Consider the following 26,850-nt stretch of genomic DNA (forward strand, 5'->3'; position numbering starts at 1 on the left):
GAATTTATATGGAGAGCAATTAGAAATATATAGCAATGTTACCAACACACACATCCTTACATCAGGCAATGCTGCATCACACATTTGTGAAACGATATATTTAGCATTGTTTATAATAGAAAAGATTGGACATAATTCAAATGTCTACCAACAAGTGATTATATAAATGCACAATTACTTATTTAACCAATAAGCTGTTTAAAATATATGAGGAGGCTCTTTATGTACTATGATGGAATCACCTCCAAGATATGTAATGTTAAGTAAAAAAGCCAGGAACAGAACAGTGTATATAGCATACCATCAAAGAGTACATGCATTTGTGTTTTAAAAAGAGGTGAGAATGAGGGTGTGGGAGAGGAGAAAAAAATATACATCGTTGCACAGAATGCGTCTGGAGGGATGCCCAAGAAACTGAGAGCATTTGCTGCCTCAAGAAAGAAAACTGAGTAGGGGAACAGAAAGAGAGAGGGAATTTTACTGAATATACTTTTGTAGTTTTTGAATTTTAAATATGTGAATGTGTTACCTAATAAAAAATTTTAATTAAAATTACAGAAAGGAAATGAATAGTACTACAAGTTAAAAAAAAAAAGAAAAAAAAACCCCAGGATGTGTACTTGGTAAAATAAATATAATGTCAGCATTATTCTGTAGTTGTTCTGGGAAATATATGTAAATCTTTGAAATACCCAGTGTTTGAACATTTCATATCATTATTTAATGTCTAAAAACTAGATTAACCCATAAAGCCAAGACAAAGTCACCTATCAGACTAAAGACTCTCCAACTAGTCTTCCAATAAAATCCTAGTGATTCTTGAACCAATCTTAGTTCTGCCACTAAATTTGAAAAATCTTTTCCCAATTTCCAAAAAAAAATCTAAGAATAGAAATGTGAAGTATTTATATATTTCTCAGAAATTTGGAACCCGTGACTATTGATCTATACTAGAATCTACCAGAAAATGGTATCACACAATAATCAAATAGATATTTTGCTTTTAAAAAATCTGATATCTCATAGGGAGGGTGGGAGGGAGACGCAAGAGGGAGGAGATATGGGGATGTATGTATATGTATAGCTGATTCACTTTGTTATACAGCAGAAACTAACACACCATTGTAAAGCAATTATACTCCAATAAAGACGTTTTAAAAATAAATAAATAAAAATTAAAAAATTTTAAAAATTAAAAAATAAAAATCTGATATCTCAATATTTTATAGTATTTCACCAAGAGCACGTGGTTTCCAGGAGTTCCTCCTGAATGTTACTGAATGTAACACCTGAGTGTTACTGTGTGTTCCTGTGATCATTTCCAGAATACCGCTTTCTAGAACACTTTCTAAAAGGTTGGTCTGAAGCATGGAGACATTCCTGCAGCTGTGCTTCCCTTCCAAGTGTCAGAACCACAGAAAAAGGCTGCGGTGGGGGATTTATTTTACACATTTCTTCCAGAAAATAAGCCTGTGACCCCTTTGACTGACTGCTTCAGGAAATCTATAGCTGAGCTGCTTCATATTTCTCCTGGTGGTAAATCTATCAAGAGGAAATGCTACCTGCTTCCACACATTTCTCGTCAATCTTCATGTCATCTTCTATAAAAGAGCATAGAAAGGGAAAAATTGAAGTTAAAATGTTAGTATCACAAATGAAATTCCCTATGTATAGGCTTATGGCAATGAAACTCAGACCACCCTATAATCATGTTATTCTTACAACTATCGCTCACTCGGAGAGATAAAAAGGGCTCTACTGTACTATATGAAAATGTAGGCTATGGGAGGCCACAGGACATCGAATCGTTAAAATTCTAAAAGCACAGGCTTTTGAACGCTGGACAAATTAGTTTACCTCTAAGCCTCAGTCTTCTGTCTATAAATGGGGGTAGTAATAATACCTACCACATAGGATAGGATTGAGATAATGCAGGAAAAGCTCAGACTCATGGTAAGTGCTCAATAATGTTAATTATTTTTACCTTTAGCTGGGATGTATGTATGAGAATAAAAGAATATAACTTTTAAAACTGTTCATCCTAATACTCAAAGCTCTTTACAGTGTGACCCAAACCCAGCTTTGAAAACTGCTGTCTCTTTCTTGCATCTTACACTCCTGTTAGAGAAGACTCCACTGATTCTTCCTCTGTGCCTTTGCTTAGGCTGTTCCCTTAGCCTGTAATACTTCAAGGTCCATCTCAACACTGATCAAAATGAATATCCTTGCCATGAACTGCACAGCGTTTTCTTCCTACTACCTTGAATTCTCTGCTATTGCACATCTACTCTGCCTCGTAATATAATCATTTGGGTGTTTGTTTGCCTTATTTGCCCTCCTAGACAGCTCCTTGAAAAGTGGAAATCATCTTAACTAATTTTTACATATTTTATAGAGCTTAGTGTCTTCCACATAGTAGGCACATGACTAATTATCTATTAAATTGAATTTCCCTTTTAATATCAGAATAGTTGATTTGAACATATGTTCTGAAAAAAAATTTTTTTTTCTTTCAGCACTGTATATGTTGAGCCTAGCACAATACCCACAATTCCCAGGTGATCAATAAATACTATTTTAATAAATGTCTTATATATTCTAAAAGTGCAAATTATAGTTTGTATAATAAGCTATAATATTATAAAGTAATATAATGCATTTATCATCACTTCCTTAAAGATCATATCATTGATTGTTTTTAAGTAAAATATGCAATATGAAAAATTTTATGAAATAATACTGTTTTATAGAGATAGGAGCACAGATGAACAAGTAACATAGCTGAGATTTTTAACAGTCGTTCAATTCCTTATATTCATTTAGAGATTATTTTCCAGATCAGTAATTTATAACAGTGAATTCATTAGTTCCTAGCACATAACTAGAGGGTTTTGTTTTAAAAGGCAAACAAAAACTACAATTGTCATTCCTGTTTTACAGAGGCCAGGAGAGAATCTCTAATAACAGCACAAGTAGTCCCGGTTTTTCTAATATGTAACTCTGCGGTCTAAAAGAGCCGCGGATTTTGCGCTCTCAAAATTAACAATTCCAGGGACTTCCCTGGTGGTTCAGTGGTAAAGAATCCGCCTTACAATGCAGGGGATGCGGGTTCAATCCTTGGTAGGGGACCTAAGATCCCACATGCTGCGGGGCAACAAAGCCTGCGTGCCACATCTACTGAGTTCGGGCAACTCAACTAGAGAACCCATGTGCCGCAAACTACGGAGCCCAAGTGCTCTGGAGCCCACGCGCCACAGCTAGAGAGAATTCCGCGCGCTGCAGCGAAAGATCCCGCATGCCTCAACAAAGATCCCACGCGCCACAACTAAGACCCAACGCAGCCTAAAATAAATAAATAAATAAGAAATAAATCTTTTTTAAAAAATGAACAATTCCATCCACACTATGGGCTAGGGTGAGTGTTATGGACTGATTTGTACCCTCCAAAAATGCATACATATGTTGAAATCCTAGCCCCCAGATGATTGTATTTGGAGATGGGGCCTTTAAGGAGATAATTAAGATTAAATGAGGTCATAAAGTTGGGGCCCTAATCCAAAAGGACTGGTGGCCTTATAAGAAGAGGAAAAGAAACCATACTGATCTCTCTCTCTCTCTCTTTCTCTCTCTTCTCCCTCTCTCCCCACACACTTCTCCCACCCCGCATTCACAGAGGAAAGGCCATGTGAGCACACAGAGAGAAGGCAGTCATCTGCGAGCCAGGAAGAAAAGTCTCCTCAGAAACCAACCCTGTCAGAACCTTGATCTTGGACTTGGAGTCCCCAGAACTGTGAGAAATAAATGTCTGTGGTTAAAGTCACCCAGTCTGTGTGATCTTGCTATGGCAGCCTGAGCTGACAGAGACAGTGGGCTTGTCACCCACCAAGACCACAGAGACCCAAAGGCCTGTCCATGCTCCTCCCCCTCCCCTTTCCAATTTCAGGGATGAAATGTGGATGGTGGCAAAGGGGACTGCTCTTCTCTCTTCTTTTCCCCCCTCCACAAGCAGACAGCATCATCCTTTCTTGTTTGTGTGTGTGTGTGCGTGTGTTTGGCATCATAATGAGTCATCTTGGTGTCTGAGCATGAAGAAAGGGAGAGGTAATAACTGGAGGCCCCATTTGCCCCTGATGTAGTGCCCTTCAGACAGAGAGCAACTTTAATCCAGACCAGGCTGTTTGCAACTTCTGACAATGTTCTTACCTTATCAATCTTTTCATCCATACAATGGGAACAATAACAATTTCATTACAGGGTTATTTTTAGACATTGTGTACAAAGCAGTTGAAACAAAACAGAGGATCAGTTTCACAACTTTCACTGAATTCTTACCATGTGCTGTGTTAGATTCTGGGGCTGCCTATAAATGTTGGTTCTCTTTTCTTTTATTCCTCTCAGTGTTAAGAACAATTACACAGTGTGTGTTCTTTTGACTGACATCTTTTTATAAATTAGGGTATTAGTGATTAGCACACTATGAGGCACACAGGAAGAGCTTAATAAATAGCTGAATTGAAATTGAAGTGAATTAAGAAAATTATGGGAAATTTCTAGGAGGCTTTGGAGATGAGTTTTTTCCCCCCACAAATACTATTTCTTACCTTCTTCCATAGAAATCGCTGGGTACAGAAAAATGATTGAAGCAGGGGAAAAAAGAGAGAGTGAGCACAATAGTTTATGTTATAGTTTATCAGATTAACTTACCTACAGTAGGAAAAGCAAAGTGCCAAAATTATTCTCTAAAAATTCAATGGGACTTAGTAACAAAATGATAAGTGAATATCCTATAGAAACCAATAAATTTATGAGCCTTGTTGGAAATGGGATCTATTTGCTTCTGGCAAACCCTATTCCCTTCTATCCCAATAAGCTCTGTAAGAGTTGCATTCTATTCATTTCTGAATTAATGCACTTATTATTTGTTCATTATATTTTAGGAACTCAAATCTTGAATGGAAAGAAGGAAAGAAAGAGAGAGAGGAGGGAGGAAGAAAAGAAGGAAGGAGGAGAGAGAGAGGAAAGAGAGAGTGGAGGGAGGGAAAGAAAGAGGGATGACAATTACAAGTGCATCTTCAGTAAATAACTTTTTAATAACATCTGTAAACTAACATACACCTGGAATTTTTCAATAACTCTTGAGTAATAAAGTTGCCTATACATCCTGAGTAGTAACCCTTTCCTGAGATTTTTTTTCCCATGGTAACATTCAGGCAGAACAGAAAGATACAAAATAATATTTATTTGCAATATCATCTACAACAGTTAAAAAGAAATGACCTGATAGTTTAGAAAATGTTGTGCTCCATCAGAAACATCCGTGGGGCTTCCCTGGTGGTGCAGTGGTTAAGAATCCACCTGCCAATGCAGGGGACACGGGTTCGAGCCCTGGTCCAGGAAGATCCCTCATGCCGCGGAGCAACTAAGCCCGTGCACCACAACTACTGAGCCTGAGCTCTAGAGCCCGTGAGCCACAACTACTGAGCCCGTGTGGCACGACTACTGAAGCTCGTGAGCCCTAGAGCCTGTGCTCCGCAACAAAAGAAGCCACCACAATGAGAAGCCCGCGAACTGCAACGAAGAGTAGCCCCCGCTCACCACAACTAGAGAAAGTCTGCATACAGCAACAAAGACCCGACGCAGCCAAAAACAAATAAATTAAATAAATAAATTTTTTTAAAAAAAGAAAGAAACATTCCTGTGAGAGGTGACCCTTTAACTCAGTGGCTCCATACTTGGGGTTCCTGGACTCAGAGATCTGTAAGGATAATAATATGCGGCTGCAAACTTTTCAGGATGGACTTTGCAAAATTCTAATAGAAATGGCACTATAGGCTATGCAAGCAAGTTAGATGTCAACCCGTGGCCCTACTAGTTATCAGATATTGGTTAGAAGCTTAGTTAGCACTTTCACATGCCTATGATAAATGAAATAGGAAAATGGGTTAAAGAAGTACTTCAATCTGGTTTGGTAAACAAACTTTTTCAAAGCACAGGGGAAATAACTAAAATATCACTATGAAGATTATACCATGACAAATGTTTCTGATAAAATGTCAAGTTAAAGAAAAAAGATAAAAACTAGTATTGTAACTGTTACTGTAACCATGTAAAATATGGTTCTATAACTGGAAGACAGGAGGAAAATATGGTCAGTGTAAAGGAATTTTAAGAGTGTTTTCTTTCAAAAATGTCTCTATAGTTGTCATCATATCTTTCCAAGGGAAAAAATAATAATTTTTGGCTTAGAGAATTGAGAAGTAAAGTGGATGAGGACTCTCCATGGGCAAATCTATGTTTACTTTAGTGCCCTCCCAGCCTCCTGTCTGTGCCCCTCTCCCTCTCCCTCCTCTGGGCACCTCTTCCCCTTCTGTAACTCCTGCCAGAGAGCATTTCAGACGGTCCTTGATCAGCAGGTTCTAGCTGGGCTCTACGAGCTACGACACCCTTCATTAAGGCAGTAAGTCGTTCACAAGCATTCGCCACCATGAATCCCTTTGCTGACCATTCCTCCACCGCCATCTAAAATACTGTGAAGTGAACAAACTACACTCATTAAATTATAATTCAGTCCCGTGTTTACTCATCAAAGGCACACACACCGTGCCGCTCTGCAGCCTTGCTTGCCAGTAGGTGTATAATGTATGGACTAGCTGTAGACACCTCAGGGGACTTCAAGCCGGGGAGTGATCACAAGAACATTTGCATTTTCACAAACTGAAAACTCTTCTAAATCCAAAGGAATGAATGTCTATGGTAGGATTTCAGATGGCTGCCAGGAGGCTATCTGGGGTATGGGGACATTTAAAGATCCTCTGTTGGGCGGGGAACCAGCCCTGGGAGAGAGGGAGCTGGCTTTCCCGTGATGCACAGCCTGGGTTTGAGGTGTCAGCACACTCACATATGGTGGATTTGAGGTGGTTGTGAGGCTGGTATGGCTGAGACCACCAGAACTCCCGTTGCTTCCTATGCAAAAAGAAATACACTGTGAGAAGGAAAAAGAAAAAATTAATCCAGGTTAACCCAGGTGAAATAGATCCAGGACAGAATGTTTCCTAGAATTCTGTTGCTTCCAACCAAGTGAACAAGGAGATTTCACCTCCAGAAACACTGTCAAATACATTCTCCAAATGCATGGCCTTTCTTATCATTCTTTCCTGCCTCACAGCATCTCTTCAGAGTCACACTGACTTAGGGTGAAAATCTGGCCTGCGACCACTAGTGCACACGCCACAGAGCTTCACTGCATGAGCCATGGCACCTGCCTCTCCGGCATGTTAGCCGGCTCCAGCTGGTCTCAGGATTTTCACCGCATGCTCTGGTTTCCCTCCCAGGCTGTGATGCTCTCTACAGTCCCTTTAGAGCCACATGAATTTCAGTTCCTTCCGTTGTCCTTTATTTGTGCGCTCATCTAGTAAACCTGCCATTTCTGTGTGCTCCTTGCAAGACCCCCACTGGAATCTCCTTGCCACTCTCTGCTCTGAGACCATGAGGACTAATCTCATTAGGGCTTTATCCCTGTGTGTGTCCTCAGGTCATCCCTTATCCTCTGCACTTTAATCCCTGTAAGGCTCCATCCACCACCTGCTGCTCGCTGAAGCCCTTTCACACACCCTCTGGAACTGGCAGTAAATCTCCAGCGAAATCTCTCAAACCTCCTCCTGCACTTGGAGTGAGCCCTTCACCTTCTTGTTCTAACTAAACCCAGGTCCCCCTGAGGTCACTGCTCCCCTGCCCCTTTTGAGAGGTGGCTCTTTCCTCTCCCACTCCCAGTGGTGTGTGGATAAAACAGCCCGGGGAGATGAGTCCTCATGTGCAGCTTTGCCGATTTTTCTAGTGTCAATATTCCCATTGTGGCTGATTTCAAGCTGCCACCCCGACGTCACCGACCGTGGGTGTGAGAAGGGTGCACACAGACTCTGTGAGCTGGCTCCAGCACACCACTGCATGAGGCCCTCACTCCGTGGGGCCTGGAGGTGGGGTCTGTGTCCTGCTTCTCCTGGCCATCTCCGGACCATTATCCCTCTTCCCTAGACGCCCTCACTTTGAAAGCCATTTCCCCAACTCTTCTGGAAGCCATTCTCAGATTATTCCTGCTAACTCCCATGGTCTTAACACCGCTCTGTCATAATGCATGATGATTTTATTAGGCACAAAGATGTCCCTTCCAACACCCTGGTCTCTTGGTTCCTTGATCTCCTCTCTTCCAGTGACCTTCCAATGACCTCAGCCACTGCATCCCACTGTCATACCCTAGGCCTTTCAGTACCCAAAACTACAATCTCTATATAATTTCCATTTCCAGCATCCCTTTCTTCTACCAGCACTTCCTATCTTCCCAACCCCAATAATCTATCAACCCCATAGGGACCTATAATCCATTGATCTGACTTCCTTTCTACTGACCCTACCCTGTCACCTCCCTCCTTAACAAGCTTAAATGTCATGGTCTTTCATTAAAATCACTCCCTTGTCCCTCTCTTGATTTACTGTTAAATCTGACTCCCTGTCTAATCTGGCCCTGCCCCCCAGGAAGCTGACCAGAATCACTATAAATTTATGACCTTGAACCTTAAGTGGGTCCTTAATGCTGATGATACCGTATTTATCTAACCAATTTGCTCTCCAGTTCTCATAGAAACTTTTCAAGCTTTCTCCTCTTTCCTTCCCAATATCTCCTACCCACCCTTACTCTCAGCTTATGACATTGCTTATTCCACTGAGAAAATAAGAGCACATGGAAGAGACCTTCCATAAACTCCCACCATATCCCTCACCCTCAGCTGTGCCCACACACTCGTGATTCCCTACTGCTACTATTACTGTGGGTGAACTGTTCATGATCCTGTATAAGGCCAACGCCTCTATTTATAGGCTCCATCACATCTCCTCCTGCTTCCCCAAGGACAACAAGAGCAGCAATGTTCCCTTCTTTCTCCTGTATCATAAAATTTTCCCTCTCACTGGATTTTTCCCATTAGCATTATCTACGCTATCTAAAAAAGTTCTCTCATACGACTCCACTTTCCCCTCTAGCTATTCGTCCATTGTTCTGCTCTGCTTTATACAAAATGTCTCAAAGAATTTTCCATGCTCATTGTTGTCAATGTCTTCAAATCCCCTTTTACTAAGATTTTGGTCCCACCTCATCCACTGAAATTGCTTTTATCAAGATCACCAATGACTTCTGTTGCTAAATCCAGTGGTCAATTCTCAGTCCCCTCAGCAGTGGTTGACGTAATTGATCAGGACACTCTACCATCTTGATTTTGGTCTGCCTCATCGGCCATTCCTTCTCAGTCTCCTTTGCTAGTTCCTTTTCTTCTTTGTGATCTCTTAACATTGGCTGAGCCGTGGACCTCTTATTCTATTTTCTTTCTATCCTTAATCCCTTCCTTGGACCTCAGTGGCACCAACGTGATGGTGGTAAGTTGAGATTCAGTAACTGAGCTTTCAACTCAGCCTTGAAAGATTATAGAGGGAGTCAGAACTACCTTTAAAAGCTTAATTTAGCTTCCTAAGTACTTTTCTCTCTTTTCTAATTGATACGATTATTCTGGTCCCTTTGGTGTTTAAGATGTTTAGAGCATATTGACAAGTTGACATTTGGATTTATAGACCAGTGTGTGTTCATCTATCTGCTTGTCTCTCTTTCTCTCATCTTAACTGCAATAACAGAAGCCTGAGAAAACGTTTTGTTTCCTGATGGCTCGGTCTTGAGTCCAGGAGTGATGACTTTTCTTACCTCTTCAGAAGGTGGTTAGAAGGGATTAGGCCAGCACAGGTACCAAGGTCTGAGATTTTCCGGGCTTGCCACCAGAGGGCATCATTCTGGTCCACAATCTGGAGGATGTCCCCCTTCTGGAAAGGCAAGCCGGCATCCATGCAGGGGATGGCGGGATCCTCCTGGGGCCAGTACTCAGTCATGGCACGAACATATACCTAACAGTAGGTGCATAATGACACCTCAGAAGAATCCTTACCCCTGGGTTGTTAAGACTTAAAACCATCTCTCCCACTCTTCCACCTACTGGTGCTATCTTTCCTCTCCATCCTCAACAAAAAGAACTTCCTTCTTGAACTGAGTCTAAGAGCCATGAAAAAAAAAAAAAAGTGAGTTTGGGAATAGAATCTTTTAGCTCCGAGAAGTTTTTGCTCAAATGCTCACCATTCTTGATGTTACTTCTTAACTTCTTGGTACCCCATCTCCTGTTATTGTATTCATTTACTGATTTGCCTCTCATGTCATCAGTATCGAAAAATATGCAATACAGTATTGAACAAATCTTCAACACATTATAGAGGATAGTAATAAGATACAAAGTACGTCATGGTTGTTATTGTTATTGGAGGATTTACTGTGTGTGGGTATGAAGGCTCAGTAAATTCTTACCATCTTTTGGCTATTAACAGGAGGGTCAGAAACTGGAACCACCTTGAATATGATTGTGCCACGAGACATGGCCTAGAAAATGTCAGAGGAAAGAATGACAAGTCGCAGAATTCACTGGGTTACTGGGGTTTGGCAGACAGAAGTTACAATTCAACGTGTGCAGGTCAAATGGTGACATCTCCCACAGGGGCTTTTACAAGGGCTCAACAGCTAAATATCACCACCCAGAAATGGACATTAGGAAGAAATTTAGCTTCGCTTCTGTCCTGCTGTGGGACTTCCAGGATCACTGGTCTGTTAAAACCCACACTGAGGCCTGGCTTCTCGCAGGGACCCTCCATCTCGCTGCTGCCAGGACACCACACTCAGCAAGGTCTTATTCCCACAGGCACTAAGGAAGGAGAGGAGCTCTTGGTCTGATTTTCCCTCCTCATATCTCAGTCACTAATTATTTCCTGAATACTGATTTCTGCATCAGGCAGCCTAGTCTTATGGAGAAGAAGATAAAGGGCCCCCAAGTCTTCTGGGGGGAACTGACGCCTCCAAACTAATGGTGGAGGAAACAGCCTCTTAGTTTAATGGGGGAGGTAAGAATCCCCCTGTCACACACACTGTGATGGGCATTGGAGATCCTAGAGATTAGCAAGAAAGATCTCGGTCTCACTTGGGAATTTCACAGCCCCACTGTCCTGGCAACGCCACAGCTGGAGCCGAAAGGGCTGAGGTGGAGGCATGTGTGTCTGTGACAGTCTTTTAAGCTCCCCGTGCAGTATCTTTTATACCACACAGAATCTTGCGTAGTGGTTTGCAAAATATTTCGGTGCTTGGTATACTCCTTATAATACCACTCCTCCTCTCAGTCCCTAAGGCACGTCTATGAAAATCTAGAGTTCCCCCAAGAACCCAGTTTGAGAACCACTAGTCTATGTAATATATAATAATTGACCTCAGGCCCCACCCTGGGGGGTGAACATGGGGGGAGGTGGGCGGGGAAAGCTGCTATGGCTACTGACAGCTGGACGGTGACTCGGGCAATGGTTTGAAGGATGGGAATGGGAACCGAAAAGAGTTACCAAAAGCGCATATAATCAGGTCACACCGCCATTCCAACCACAAGGACAGTGGCAGGGCCAGCAAGGATGTCCCCCTCCCCATATGCTGCCCTCTGGCGACTTCTTTTCTACCCCAAAGCTGCCTCAAGGAAACTGCATACAAATGTAAGGGGAGCAAGGGGTGGTTTGCTCAGGTTCAGACAATCCTCCACAGTCTCACTCCGCCCACCCCAGGCTCCGTTTCCAATGGAGCAACCCAGGTGACGAGGGACCTGGGCTGGGCAGTCTGGCAGTCTTCCTGAGGCTGAAAGAGCAGCTTGTGAAGGGAAGTATCCAGAAGGGGCCAGATCATCTGAGGAGGCGGATGGGGGAAGGCGGACGAGCTGCATAGAAACAGACATGTTCTGGGGCCTAGAGAGAGGAAGCTGCCTAGAGGGACCCGAATCCCCCTCCGGTTACAACGCACACGCCATGGGCTGGATGTAACGTGGCACTGAGTCATGGAGAAGGCGAGGAGGAGATTGTTACCAGGATATGGATCACTTGCTCAGGGTCCAGTCCTTCAACTGAAACTCCATTCACTTCCACCAGTTTGTCTCCAGCATATAACAGCCCTAGGCAAACAGGAACACAAAACAAAGAGGGGTACAAAAAAACTCTCAAAAATGGCGGTAGCCATCCCAAAGCTCCTTAACAAGCTCGCTAACCCAAGCAGGCTCTGACATCTTAAATTTCATTGTGAAATAATAATAATAAAGCACACTGGCTATTCCAATTTACACCACCACCAAAGTGCATGAGAATGGCATTTTTCTACCTTTCCACCAACACTGGGTATTAACTGGTGGTGATATTTTTATTTTCACTAATCTGATGCTGTAAAATGGAACTGGAACTCTGGTAAGAAGATAACACGAAAAATAAAGCTGTCGGGGTCATGAGAAAATGTCAACTGAAAAGGAAATGGGGGGTATTCTTCAAAAGAGAAAACGTGGAGAAACTTGAGGGTTAAGATTGAGGCTTGAGAAATATGAGGTAAGACAGTGCAAATAAGAAGCAGGATGACATCGGAACAGAAACCAAAGATGATGAAAATTTTAAGAAAGGTATTGTCAACAACATCAAATGTGCTGCAGAAATAAAAATAAAACTGAGGCTGACAGAAGGGCCAGTGGACTTAGCAACTAGGAAGTCCCTGGGTAATTTCTCTAAGAACGTTGGGGTATGAACCCTGCACCAGGTTTCCAGGGTCATGGGCAGTGAGGACACAGACAGCAGGTACAGAACAGCTCGTTTCAGAAGCACAGTGATGAAAAGAAGGAAATTTGGTTCTCTGGTAGAAAAGGCAAGCAACAGGTGTTTGAAGACGGGGAAGAGTGATGCCTTTTTGAACACAGAAGGACCAAGTGAAGAGTGAAAGTTGGGAATATAGAGTGAGGCAGACCTGGACTTGAATCCTGACTCACACTGTGAAACCTCGAGCAAGTTAGGTGGTTAATCTCTTTGAGCCTCAGTTTCCTCATCTATACGATAGCATGGTAATAGTTACCTTGTTAGGTTTACGTGGGAATGTAAAGTAAGGGAACATTAATTTAGTGCCTAGAATGGAGGGACTCAGTGAGGAAGGGCAATGGGACTTCTCTGGAATATTCCTTTCTTCCTTCTTAGTAACCAAGCAATAGAACTTATTGAAGCTTAACCTCAGTTAGGAAGGAGGGGCTTCCCTGGGAAGATTAAACAATCATTCCCTGTTTTCCTGGTCATGCTTGCACCCTGCTGCTCCAGCTTACCACTCCTCTCTGCCAGCCCACCATGGATGACTCTGGCCACCAGGATGTCCCCTGTCATCTCGTGGCGCTTGATGGTAGCTCCCTGGGGAGAGAGTACAGTAGAACCCCTTTTTACCTAACATGATCACTTTCCTGGGGGCTTCCCTCAATGTCGCTCTGGTCTTTCGGACAAGGGTATTCATACCAACTAGGGCCATACATACTGTGCCATGAAAAAGGAAAGGCCATTCAACCTTGGTCTACCAAAGTCTAAATCCAACCACATAGACATCAAAGAATATTGAGATCCTTCCAAAGGTGAAGAAAACTCCCACAGTTACAACCTAATCAAAGGGATTATGCTTAGAAACTCAAATAAATGCCTTACTTAGCTTCCCCTTTATAGAGGAAAAAAACTTAGGCAAATACATTAGAACAGAGTAAAATATATGTACATGTCACAGAGCCAAATAATAAAATAAAATAATTTCTTATCTCTCACAGCTCTTAGAAAACAAAAACACTAAGCAGAAATCTTCCCTGGTGAAAACATTACAACCTGTAATGTGTTTGAAATCACAGGCAAAATTCATTAAGATACAGTTTAGCCATTATTATCATGGATTCCCTCACATTTTCTGATTGCCTCACACTACATCTGTGACTACAGACAAGAATATTGCCCAAGTAATTACTAGAGATAACTTAGTTCATAATTAACCCTGGTGTAATCCTAAATGAAAAGGCAAAATGATTTCCTTACCAGGGGCTGCTGGTTTTTCACCAAGCAAACAATCCTCATTGCTTCCTCGCTCTCAGGGATGTTGTCGGGCAGTGGAGGGAGAAGCGGTTCAAAGTCTTTCTGAGCCACGGTGTCATGGGCACTGAGCAAGGCCTGGGAACAGAGAAGGAAAAGGGGAACAAACGTCACACATAAGACACACCCACCTAGAAGATGCTGACTCAATACTATGTGAGATACAACAACAACCAACACATACGGGCCAGGTATAGTTCTAAGTGTTTTATGTGGATTAACTCAATCTTCACAATAACCCTGAGGCAGGTATATATTTTTTTTAATTTTTTATATTTATTTTTATACAATTTGTAAAGGTTACTTTCCATTTACTGTTATTACAAAATTGTGGCTATTCCCCATGTTGTACAATACACCCTTGTAGCCTATCTTTCACCCAATAGTTTATACCTACCACTCCTCCACTCCCATATTGCCCGCCCCGCTCCACTGGTAACTACTAATTTGTTCTCTATATCTGTGAGTTTGCTCCTTTTTTGTTATATTCACTAGATTATTGTATTTTTTAGATTCCACATGTAAGTGACATCATACAGTATTTGTCTTTCTCTGTTTGACTTATTTCACTAAGCATAATGCCCTCCAAATCCATCCGTATTGCTGTAAATGGCAAAATTTCATTCTTTTTTATGGCTGAGTAGTATTCCATTGTGTATATATACCACATCTTCTTTATCCATTCATCTGTTCATGGACACTTAGATTGCTTCCATACCTTGGCAATTGTAAATAATGCTGCTATGGACATTGGGGTGCATGTATCTTTTCAGATTCGTGTTTTTGGACATATACCGAGGAATGGAATTGCTGAGTCATATGGTAGTTCTATTTTTAGTTTTTTGAGAAAACTCCACACTGTTTTCCACAGTGGCTACGTCAACTTATTGATACAAGTGTTCCCTTTTCTCCACATCCTTGAGAGGCAAGTATATTTATTTTCCCCATTTTACAGAAAAGGAAACAAGGCAGAGAGAGGGTAAGCAACACATAATATATTCTTTCATTTCTGATAAAATGCATTCTGTCACATTCTCATTTCCTGGAAACCCATGTAATCCATGGTGCTCCTATAAACTTGAACTACAAAACAACTATTGTAATAGTTTCCCCAGTTAAGGTAGAATGAGGAGCAGTAATCAAAACATCTTGCTGGTTTAATTATCAGTGACACTTAAGGACCCATGTGAAACAGAATGAGAAAAAGTCATCCTCTACTTTTAGGGTATGATCAAAGAGTTCCTTCTCATGGCCCAGTATGTTAAATTTTCATTTCACGAGTTGGGGAAGTAGTCATTCTACAGCCCTGCCAGAGACTGGTGGACAGAACTTCGTTGGAACTCAGAGAAAATTCTCTAGGTTTATCTTGTGAAATAAAACTTTTTGACTGATAAATTCCATTGCTCCAAGTGCAGACATCCTCTTAAATTCTAATTTGTTGATAAATTGATCTCAAAATCTGTAAGTACTATGAGATAGGTTTCTATTCTGCAATCAGATGTTCTTCATATACCCCCTCATAGAGCTAATCATTATTATACTGTATTTTCCAAACACCTTCACACACTTTATTTGAAACTTAAAATAACTTAAGATGTATGCTATCTCGATTGCCCCCCCCCCCAGAATTTTAGAGGAACAATGGCTTTCCTGGGGGGAAAAAGATACCATGGGAAGTTCTGGATGCCTCCTTATAAACAGGGCAGGCTTGTCTCCATGACCAATGAGATTAAGCCAGTCACGTCCAAGTCCCACATCTTTACGTACAGTCTGTTGGTCACCCACATACGGTAATAGAACATCTATTCAGAGAGCACATTTTCTAGCACATTTATTTCTCCTTCTCAACTTTGTCTATGTGCCAGATGGTTATATCTTGTCCATTTTAGCAAGCACTTGCCTTTAAGTGTGGAGCCTGGAGGATTTGTCTCAGCTCTTGGATCTCAGGGGACGTGGGGGTTTCACATAATATCTTCACTACCTGGTTGGTGGAAAAACATACATTGTGAATTTTTTAACAATCTTTATCACCTAGTTAACATCACCCAGGTTGGATAACAGGTATACTGACATGATATTGACCTAAGAAAAGCTGTTACTGAAGCCTTCTTTTTCATCTTTAAAGTCAGGGCTTAGAGTCTTTCCTTATCATTAAACTTCATTACAGCAGGTAGAATCCAAGATTTGGGGTAGATCTTAACCACAGTGCCCCAGTCCTGGCACATCGCAGGCTTGGAGGAAGAACAAACATAACTTTGTAATGTCATATGTGCCAAGGCAATATCCCTCTAGTGGCTCTAAGAGCTGTTCGCTAATGTGAATGCTTTACAGGCAGGTTAAGGTATCTGAGTTCTCCAGGTATAGGCTCAATTACCTGGAGAACCCAGGTAGCTTAATCCCATGGGATGTTCCATTCGTCAGTTGCAAAATGAAATAGTAATTTGTATTTTAGGGCTTATTATTTGATTAGCAATTTTAATGTTTGTTGCAACAAAACAGTGCTAGACAGAATAAATTCTGATCTCTTTGCTTTGGTTTAGGCATAGACCTGCGTCTGACAGGACATAAGCCCTTTCAAGACTTTAACCAGCTCCATGAATCTTCAGCAGTCAAGCACCATCACATATTGTCAAATGGAAACAAGCAGTTTAGCAAGCTTCACCCCCACTCACTGGGGTTAGAACTGAATAAAAAATCACGTGTGTGTTTCCCTATGGACAGCTGAGAACCATTCAAGTTGTTGATTACTGGAGCTCAGGTTAGAAGTTTTTTTTTTAAATTTCTTTTAATATGGACAATAAATAAAAACAAAACAGATTATATTTATGCATCCATTCAGCAAATATGCATTGAACATCTACTGTGTGCTAGGCACTGTTTTGAGTGATGCAAATAGAGCACTGAATAGGCAGACAAAAATCCCCAGTCTCATGGAGTTTACATTCTAGTGAGGAGCCACAGACAATAAATAAAATATATAAGTAAAAGAGTTTTATTTGATGATGTAAAGAGTTAAGAAGAAAAATGAAATAGGGAAGGTGGATAGGGAATGGTATGAGAGGATTGCAGTTTTAGATGGGGTGACCAGGGAAAGCCTCTGTGAGGTGACATTTGAGTGGAGACTGGAGGGAGATGAGAAAGCAAATCGTGTGGCTATACGGGCAAGGGCGTTACTGACATAAGGAATAGCAAGTGCAAAGGGCCTGCGGCAGGAGCATGTCTGGTTCAAACAACCACAAGGGGTTCAACTGGCTGGAGCAGAGTGAATAAGGGAGAGAGTGGTGAGTATGACATCAAAGAGGTAACAGGGGCCACCTTATGTTTGACTATGCAAGAATTCTGTTGTTTACTCGGAGATGAGAAGTTGTTGTAGGAAGAGTTTGAGCAGGGAAGTGACATGATTTGACTCATCTTTAATCAGAATCTCTTTGGCTGCCATGATGGGAATAGACCACAGGGGAGCAAGAGTAGAAGTGGGCGACCAGGTAGGAGGCTACATCGCAATTATCCATGTGAGAGACGATGATGCCGTATATTAGGTGGCACAGCAGAGGTGGGGAGGTTCTCGATATATTTTGAAACTAGAGCTGACAGGACTGGGTGTGGGTGTGAGAGAAAGGGAAAGTCAAAGATGACCCCAGAGGTTTCAGCCGGGGTACTGCAAGAACAAAGACGTCCTTAGTGAGATGGAAAAGGCTGGGGTAAGAGCAGCTTTGGGGATGGGACGGCCAGGAGCTCCGCCGGGGACACGTAAAGTTTGAGGTCCATTAGACATCTCAGTAGGATGGGAGGGGGCAGAGGACATCAGAGCCTGCCGTCCAGGAGCCCAGAATAGGGATGTAAATTGGGTATCATTAGCAGGGTTACATTACCCTGTTTCCATGGGGTAATTAGGTCCACGGTTTAGGGAAAAAGAGGGAAATGCACACAAGCTAAAAATGTGTCTTGTTGGTTTTAATTTGGGGAGACAGCAGGCCTTCTATTAAAGCTCAATTAGAAACAGTTATCAGATGCATAATCACCAACTGAACTTTTCCATTAGAGCATTTAAACTAGCACTATGAGTAAAATGGTATCACGTTAAAGCTCTACTATTCTCTGGATGAAAAATCACCTCACCTCGTAGGATAACGCCTGGGCATGGGGTGTGGCAGGAATGAGCTTCTTTCCTTTAAATTCCTGGAGGCAGTCATAAACCTGCCGAGGGGCAACGAGGAGAGAATGACATATCGAGGGAAGGCTCGCCCAGGGGAGACTCAGCCTGAGCAATGGCACAAGTGGCTGGGTAGCACGTGTGTTGGCCTTTAATAAGGTGTCTCTAGTTGTCCAAGCGAAATGAACTCAAGACTGGTGGCTCTAACGCTTCAAAGGCTTAATTATTGGCTGCCACTGGAAACTGTTCTTCCCCAAACATTATCATTGATAAAAAGAAACGTGAACTTTCACTCTTGTTAAATTAAGTAAGCCTGGGTTTTCCAGGCTTGAGGCCAATAAGGATTTGAAGCCAGAGACCTGTGGGAACGTCCAGGCTGGGTAGCTGCGTAGGGCATGGGTTAGGGGCTCAGGTTCACCAGGGGATCTGAATGAGAGGCCAGGCACACTATACATGCTTATTTGTACTCTGTGCTCATCTTTTGTTTCCTTTCCTCCCTTAATTCTCCAGTAAAAGTTTGTTTATAAAAATTCCAACTTTGTCTTTGTTGACCCTTAGGAATTGTCTTCCATACCAGGATCTAGGGTTGGGCTGAGAATACCAAGGTCTGACTAGCTCTGCAGTGCAGACCTTAATCTTATTTTAGAAATCTAGTTTCTCTTACAGTTGGAAAAATGAGGTCCAGGAGGTCAGCTCAGCCCTGCCTTTCTCCATCCGGATCTGGGATGGCGGGGCTTCCTTGCTCTACCTCAGTGCCCAAACTCAAGTTTACCTGGAAGTGATTAAGGCTGGTGGATTGATGCAGGGAGCATAAAGCCTAAGCAGCCTACCAGTGGTAGCAAAGGCAATGAATGCCTTTAGTGGCATTCATACCCCTGTATTAGCTTCCCAGGAGGAAAAAGTGCCTGGTAGAAATCAAGTAGTTTCCCCCAAAGTTTTATTCAGATATAATTGAGATAGAACATTGTGTAAATTTAACAGGTATGACATGTTGATTTAATACACGTATATGTTGCAAAATGATAACCACGATAAGGTTAGTTAACACCGCCATCACTTCACATAATTACCACTTTGTCTGTGTGTCGTGATAACGTGTAAGATCTATTCTCTCAGCAAATTTCAATTATGTAATACAATATTGTTAAATATAGTCACCATGCTGTACATTTGCTCCTCAGAACTTATTCATCTTATAACTGGAAATTTGTACCCTTGGACCAACATCTCCCTATTTCCCCTCCCCCTAGTCCCTGGCAACCACTATTCTCTCTGCTTCTATGAGCTCCACCTTTTTAGATTCCACACACAAGGGAGATCACGCAGTATTTGTCTTTCTCTGACTTATTTCACTTAGCATAATGTCCTGAGGTCCATCCATGCTGTTGCAAAAGGGAGGATTTCCTTCCTTTTTATGGCTGAATAATATTCCATTGGACATCCCACTTCTGAGTATATAGTGATAGTGAAATGAAATCACTACCTAAAAAGATATCTGCACCCCATGTTCATTGAAGCTTTATTCACAATAGCCAAGGCATGGAAAAAAACGCTGTGTCCAACAATGGATGAATGGATTAAGAAATCAGGTGTTTTAAAACCAGTGCTGTGAAGAGTACCTCTTTGCTCTTGCTAAGTATGTTGACTCTTTTTTCTTATCTTAAAGAATATAATATTAACATGCATCATAAGGCTGACCACATTTCACTTAAGTGAAGGAAACACATCCTCCAAAAAGTAACTTCAAAAGGATCTTTCTTAATAATATTTATTCAGAAGAACAAAATTATAGTCAGATGCTATTGTATAGTGCATGAAATTTTAGCCAAATTTAAGAAAAGAAGAGATCTTCAGAGTAAGAAAAACTTAAGATACCTAAACAGAGCTGTAGACATTTCATGTCCTAATTTATGAAAACAAAGAGGAATGATTGTTTAAAGCATTTTTATTTGTCCTGAGTTGGCCTCAAGGACAAAGGGTTGTAGACAGCTGCTAAGGGTGCTGTCTATGGCCATTTGTGGTGGCTGCTGTGTGACCCCAGGGGCCTCTGGAAGAAAGGGAGTTGGGGGCAGAAAAGAGAGGGGCTGCCGTATTCTTTTCCAGCCAAGTAAATTCCTTCCTAAGCTAAGAGGTTGTGTAGCTCTTCTCTGAACTTTTTCCCAGTTTCCTGCCAACTGACAAGCAACACTGTTGGACGAGTAGGTTCTGCTCCCAAGGCTAAGGCTTCTGAGCAATGGAGCGCTCACCTTGAGCAGAGCCTGCAGCCATGGGGAGTGAAGGAGGTCGTACAGGAGACACACCCCATTCACGTCTCGGCTGTAGAACAGATTCAGCTCTTGTAGCACAAGCCTCAGGATTTGGGAGATACCTACAAACGGGAGAGGGCAGAGATGGGGTGACGGGTGGAAAGGCAGGTGTAAATGTGAAGGACAATTCAGACTGCTGGGAGATGCCAGGGGCTCATGAGGAGAGGAGAGGACACTGGATTTAAGGCCAAAAAAATCTGCCTTCTAGTCCTGTTCTATCACTTACTGTGTGAACTTCAGACAGCCATCCAACTATCTGGAACCTACTTTCCTTGTGGCAAAATGAGAGTATGTTAGCTTCCCCACAGGGTTGTTGCCAACATTAGATGAAATAATAGATCATAGTATAGAAATGAAAGATTTTATGAGAGCACTATTGCTTTCCCCTCCCCAATCTTAACAGCCTCTGGTTTATTCCAAAATTATCTAGTTGTTTTCTGGATCCTCCTTCTCTAATTCAAACATGCAACCATGTGTATTTACCCTTTATGAAAATTCTTATTGAAAAACTCTCCTAATAGGCCTTTAATACATATCTCAGGATTCCACTATTAAAGGGACTGAACAGAATTTAGTAAATGCTTGGTTGCTTTTACAAGTATTTTCATAGAAATCCTATTTGTTGCAGTGATATTTTGAATGTGAACAAGTTGTGAAGTTCTAAGGCAAAGTAAAACACCGTGGGGTAGGAAAAAAAGAGATTCTGAATCTACTGTGTCAATTTCTTTCCTTCCTGCCTTGAAAATTGCTTAGACTTATCACTAATAGATGCAATAGGACACTTCAAACTGTATGACAAATTCCTTATAGGAATCACAAAAAATCTATCAGAATTTCTGCACCTAAATTGGATCACATATTTAGAGGGATATTAAAAGAACTTTCTGGTCTAGAAAAGGAATCTGGCACCACATACCATTCTCTGGATTGGTCACCGTAGAAAGCTTCTCGTCCTTCTTGTCCTTGCTGTCTGGCGGGTCTGCTCCTTTGTCGGACTGTATCATGCTCCCTTCCCAAGCTTTCAGAAGGAATTCAGAGCTAGGGAGCAGATCAACAAACAGCACACAGCTCACTCAATCACACTGGCCCCGCAGCTCTTAGTACATATATAGACACATATTTTCAACAGCATTTATTGAGCAAGTCAGGCACTATGCTACATACACACCAGGATCCACGTGGAATAAAACAGTCTTGCCCTGTGGCGCTTCCTCTCTACATTAACCATCACCAGCTGTGTGAACGAGAAAACTACTATTTCATGAAACATTCCTTCTACTCCCCTTTCTTAAAACAAGTGACAAATAATGTCATGTTTGTTTATTTTCCATCTCTTTGCCTAGTTGATTTCACCATCATTCAGAGATCAGAAGAGCCTTCCCTGGCCTGACTCCATTCAGGTGCCCTCTTCCCTCTCATTGCCCGTATAGTTCTTCATGGCACTGATCACAGTTGCAAAAGCTATGGGTTACTGCTGAGGATACTCTTAGGGTTTACTTTATATATTGCTTTAAGTAGGTTTAGTTTCAAGAAACAGAAACCCCAAATAATAGTGGCTTAACAGAGTAGAAGTTTATACCTTGCTTATGTAAAAGTCCAGAGGCAGAGCAGCCCTGCTCCATGAAATTCTCAGAGAATAGGCTCCTTCCAGCTCACTGCTTTGTCCCCTTGGGGTGTGGTGGTGTTCTTATCTTCCTGTTCCAAGATGGTGGCTGGAGCACCAGCCATCACCTCTACATTTCAGCCAGCAGGATGGGGATTAAGAAAACGAGGGCAAAGGGGACATGCTCACTGCTCTTTGAGAAAGTTTGACAGAAGTTGCCCTACACAATGAGAAATCACCTCAGGCCCTGCAAATTTTCAAATGTCCCACTGAACTTTCATGTTGCTGGAAAAACAACAACAACAACAACAAAAAACACCTTATAATTATCTGACCCCAGAACTCAACTTCTCTTTACATATGAACACAAAGTATTTTTGCACAGTTTTAACATACACTGAATTTTCTGGAATGCTACTACCTTAATTGAGGAATGAATTTACTTCATTTTGCTTGGACTTTATCAAGTTCACCATTTCAGAAAATCAGGTCATTAATGGTTAAGCTGCTCAAAGTATAACATGTCACTACAACACACCACCATCAAGCCGTGGCTGTATCTCTGTCTGCATTCGAAGCTGCTGCGTTCCTGGTGGAGTCTCTTATAGGTGCAAACATGTGTTACTTCATTATATCTTTTGGTATAGTGATATCCCATATTTACACATCGAAATTTAGACATCTTATCAACTACATTTGTTTAATTTCTCTTTTTTATTATTACTAGGGCATTATATATATGGATTCTTTTTTTTTTTTTGAAGTTTTGTGTGTCTTAGTCTGGGTTCCTCCAGAATCAGACACAGAGCAAGGATTCTAGTGAGGTGATTTGCTTGGAAAGTGATCTATAACACTAGTAGTGGAGTGAGGTATTAAGGCAGGGCAAGGGAAAAAAGCCAGTAAAAAGTACATCAAGCAAGTAACTGCTCTGGGCCCTATGGAGCTTCGTCCCATGGAGGAACAAGGGACAAGGGAGTGGGGATATTTATACAGCAACACTGCCAGACATGGGTTGAGGGCTTTCCCCAGAGAGCATTACTTCTGGTCCGGATTCCAGCCTGCTACATGCGTACTTTCAGATAGAGAGTGTAGGTATAGAATGCACCAAAAGGGATATGGGTAGGGCACCGACAGCATTTGTTACAGGAGAATAATAAAGGATAAATCAGGATTTTTTTAAAAGGAGCATTTCATATTAGTTGTTAAAGACGGGTATGGTTTTTTGAATCTGATATGGTTGAGAACCACTGTCTAGAATCTAGACAGATTGTGGGGTTGAGTCAGGGAGGCTATCTAGAAAAAGACAGATTCTTATGTTGTCTCTAAATTCTATGGCAGTGAGAAGAGCAACACGGAAAGCTGTTATGAAATCTTAGACAACCTTCCCATACACATTCTTTTCCCGTCGCACTGAAGTATTCTAGTTTGCCAGATTCTGCCTAAACTTGACATCATAAGCTTCTGCCTTGCCTACCACCACCCACCCCACCCAGCCCCAAATGAGTCAGTTTACACCCTGCCTTTTTCCTGCATTCCAGTTTCTGAGACTCTATTGAATCAATTAGCACAGCAGTTGCATGTATGACTCATCTTCCTCCCTGGAGGGGAGCACTTCCAAGGTAGGGTTTGAAAAGGGAGATGGAGTGTCTGCCAGACAAAAGCCAGAGCAAACAGGTGAGTCTGACACCAAACCATCATATTCAGGCAACTTCTTAAAATGCTTCTCACAAACCATATGTTCTTGGTGAGGCAGTACGAATTAAACAATGACGCTATGTGCTCATCGTAGGTGGACCACAATTCTTCCATATTTAATGCCCAGATGACAGTGTGCCCAACCAGGCCTATCCATGCAGCAGATGGGGGCACTAGAGACTGTACGTTCCTGAGATGAAATTGTGAGAGAAATTTACAGATAGACTGTGGTTTCTATAACGAAGTCTAATTATTAAAGTAACTTCTAATCAATCTACAGCCAACCCAGAGCTACACAGATAACTCATTCATATACTCTAAAAGGCTCATTTTGGCTAATAGTTTCTCAGCCACTGAAGCATAAACAGTAATGTTCATCTCCACAACTTAGCTGAATTCTGAAAACAGCCGTCCTCAGCTTCCTGTGACAAATTTGCTATGAGCTGAATTGTGTTCCCTCCAAATTCAGGTGTTGAAGCCCTAACCCCTCAATGTGATGGTATTTGGAGAGGGGGCCTTCGGGAGGTAATTAGGTTTAGATGAGGTCATGATGGTGGGGCCCTCATGATGGCATTCGTGCCCTTATAAGAAGAGACACCATAGAGCTTCTTCTCTTAATCTCTCTGCCACATGAGGACACAGCCAGAAGGAGGCTACCTTCAAGCCAGGAAGAGGGACCTCACCAGAACCCAACCAGGCTGGTACTGTGATCTCAGACTTCCAGCCTCCAGAACTGTGAGAAATAAATTTCTGTTGTTTTTAAGCTGCCCAGTCCCTGGTATTGGCCCAAGGTAAGCCAAAATTTCATAGAAGGAAACCTCGGAAAATGGTTTTCCCTCCTTCCAGGTGGCAAAGAAAACTGTTGCAATTTATCGTCCTCATCGTACTTATGCTTATCCTTCACGATTCCCTTATGCATTCACCGGTTCAGTGTCCGGCTCCCGTGTGGGTCAGGTCTGGAGAGCGGACACTTTGTCTGCTCACTGCTGAATCCTCAGAAGTAAAAGACTGACACCTCCCCAGAGAGCCCAAAGACGGCTGGAACATCAGTCCTGAGACAGAAGCAGCTGGACCCGGGAGGCCTGTGCCTTCCTCTCCTCCTCAGCCTGGTTATATCGACTTCAACCTCCTTCCCCGTCAGACTTGGAAATCGGGGCTGACAGATCTTGGAGGCAATCAAATGCAACCTTCATTTTACAGATAAGGAATTTGACACTCAATGGGGTATTCAGTAGATTTCACAAGTAGTAAAATCAAGTTTTCCTCTTTTGTTTCCATATTTAGTCCTGAAACATGCTAGTCCCTGGCAGAAGTCTGTGGTGTCCCTTCCTTGCCTGCCTTTTCATGACTGTCAGCTGAGACTTGGCTATTTCTGCTGTCTTGAGAGAGTTCTTGATTGAGACTGTAAATAATATTCAACCATATGCAATTCCGAACTGATTAAGTAACACAGGAAGTATGGCCAGTTCTTATCATTAACTTAGAAGCTGCATTAGTATTACTGATACCTAAGGAATTTCTCCTAAGCGTTACTTTAAAAATCAATATTTCTAGAAGACTGCTAAAAAGCAGTATATATGCACAGAGTGATTCCAATTTGTAAGCATTTTTTTTTAAATTAATTAATTAATTTATTTATTTTTGGCTGTGTTGGGTCTTCGTTGCTGTGCGAGGGCTTTCTCTAGTTGTGGCAAGTGGGGGCCACTCTTCATCGCGGTGCGCGGGCCTCTCACTATCGCGGTCTCTCTTGCTGCGGAGCACAGGCTCCAGACGCGCAGGCTCAGTAATTGTGGCTCACGGGCCCAGCCGCTCGGCGGCATGTGGGATCTTCCCAGACCAGGGCTCGAACCCGTGTCCCCTGCATTGGCAGGTGGATTCTCAACCACTGAGCCACCAGGGAAGCCCTGTAAGCATTTTTTACGTTTATGATAGAATATACTTAAAAGGTGACAGTGGTACGATAAAATGGTCAATAATCTCTGGTTTCCAAAAAAAATCAATATTTCTATAAACTTAAAAATATAGTGATTACTATTAAATGCCACACTCCTTACCCGTATTATGCTCATTTTTCAAAACAATGCTTTCTACTAGACAAAGCCTGAAAAAGCACTTGAAAACTTGATGAGAAATGGCCTGTACAAAAATGGCTAGCTTCCTCTGGGTCAAAATGCTATTGATCAGGACTAAGACAAATGCTCAGTTTTACTCAGTCTCCATGGCAACTTATTATTCCATACTTAAGAAATGGTTTCTCACAGCAAAACCTGCTCTTTCGAAATCACAGAATTCTCCATATAATTTGAGATACGATGAAACTAAAGCATTCAAATTTACCCATAATTTTATTTCTAGCTCTTAAAAATTGACAGAAGGGCAGACATTTATAGATCTTTCTGGTAACTCGGGATCATTTGGCAGGGTCTCTTACCTGCAAGACTGCAAACATGCAATGCTGCTCCTATCCAGAGAAAAGCTTTAGCAGAAAATACCAGTGGGCTATTTGGTGCCAAAGTCACCTCACTGTTCTAGATAAAATCTCTGCACATCCTCTTTGATTTAATCCACAGAAGCCTAATCCAGCCTAACCACTAAATTACTCTTAAACCTCCCGTCACAAATCTTCCTAAGGATTCCTTGCACTGAAAAGTCTAATTTATATCATTTCAAACCTTCACTTCAGTATTTTCTGATTGCCAGCACATAGTTAACACCAAAAAAGATGAATATTTTTGTTGACTATTTCAGGATAAGACACCCCACAATAAATAACATTTTTATTTTAATCTAATGAAAAACTGATACCTGAGAGTAAGCCGATCTATTAACCTTATTTTCTCACATTATGATGAGGAAACAAGGGAAGACTCTTCAGCCAATAATAATGAGACTTATAAAAGATCTCCTTCTGGAAGGCCCCCTACCAAGTTACTATTATGAACCTAATAGCCCATTCTCTCTCTCAGTTGGGAGCCACTCTTTTTTGAAAATTTTATATTGCAGGGAGGTGTCAGTGGGAAGAACATTTGGAAGCAGAACGAGAGAAAGGGTACAGCTGACAGCAA

At 41.9% G+C, this 26,850-nt stretch overlaps 1 protein-coding gene across 1 annotated transcript in view; it reads right to left on the reverse strand.

The window, feature by feature from the left end:
• Positions 1–21,491, reverse strand: part of MPP4 (MAGUK p55 scaffold protein 4) — a 44,778-nt gene extending 23,287 nt beyond the window's left edge. Inside the window, exons 1-12 of the mRNA XM_061203979.1 lie at positions 21,404–21,491; positions 20,428–20,549; positions 18,148–18,225; positions 15,929–16,009; positions 13,975–14,106; positions 13,233–13,314; positions 11,971–12,056; positions 10,391–10,462; positions 9,743–9,939; positions 6,899–6,963; positions 4,602–4,619; positions 1,563–1,601 (exon numbers count right to left, since the gene is read on the reverse strand). Coding sequence (XP_061059962.1) covers positions 1,563–1,601; positions 4,602–4,619; positions 6,899–6,963; positions 9,743–9,939; positions 10,391–10,462; positions 11,971–12,056; positions 13,233–13,314; positions 13,975–14,106; positions 15,929–16,009; positions 18,148–18,225; positions 20,428–20,549; positions 21,404–21,491 — 1,060 coding nt within the window. The remainder of the gene's footprint in view (positions 1–1,562; positions 1,602–4,601; positions 4,620–6,898; positions 6,964–9,742; positions 9,940–10,390; positions 10,463–11,970; positions 12,057–13,232; positions 13,315–13,974; positions 14,107–15,928; positions 16,010–18,147; positions 18,226–20,427; positions 20,550–21,403) is intronic.
• Positions 21,492–26,850: the final 5,359 nt, after the last annotated feature.

The sequence above is a fragment of the Eubalaena glacialis genome, chromosome 1 (genome assembly GCF_028564815.1).
Source record: "Eubalaena glacialis isolate mEubGla1 chromosome 1, mEubGla1.1.hap2.+ XY, whole genome shotgun sequence".
NCBI lineage: Eukaryota > Metazoa > Chordata > Mammalia > Artiodactyla > Balaenidae > Eubalaena > Eubalaena glacialis.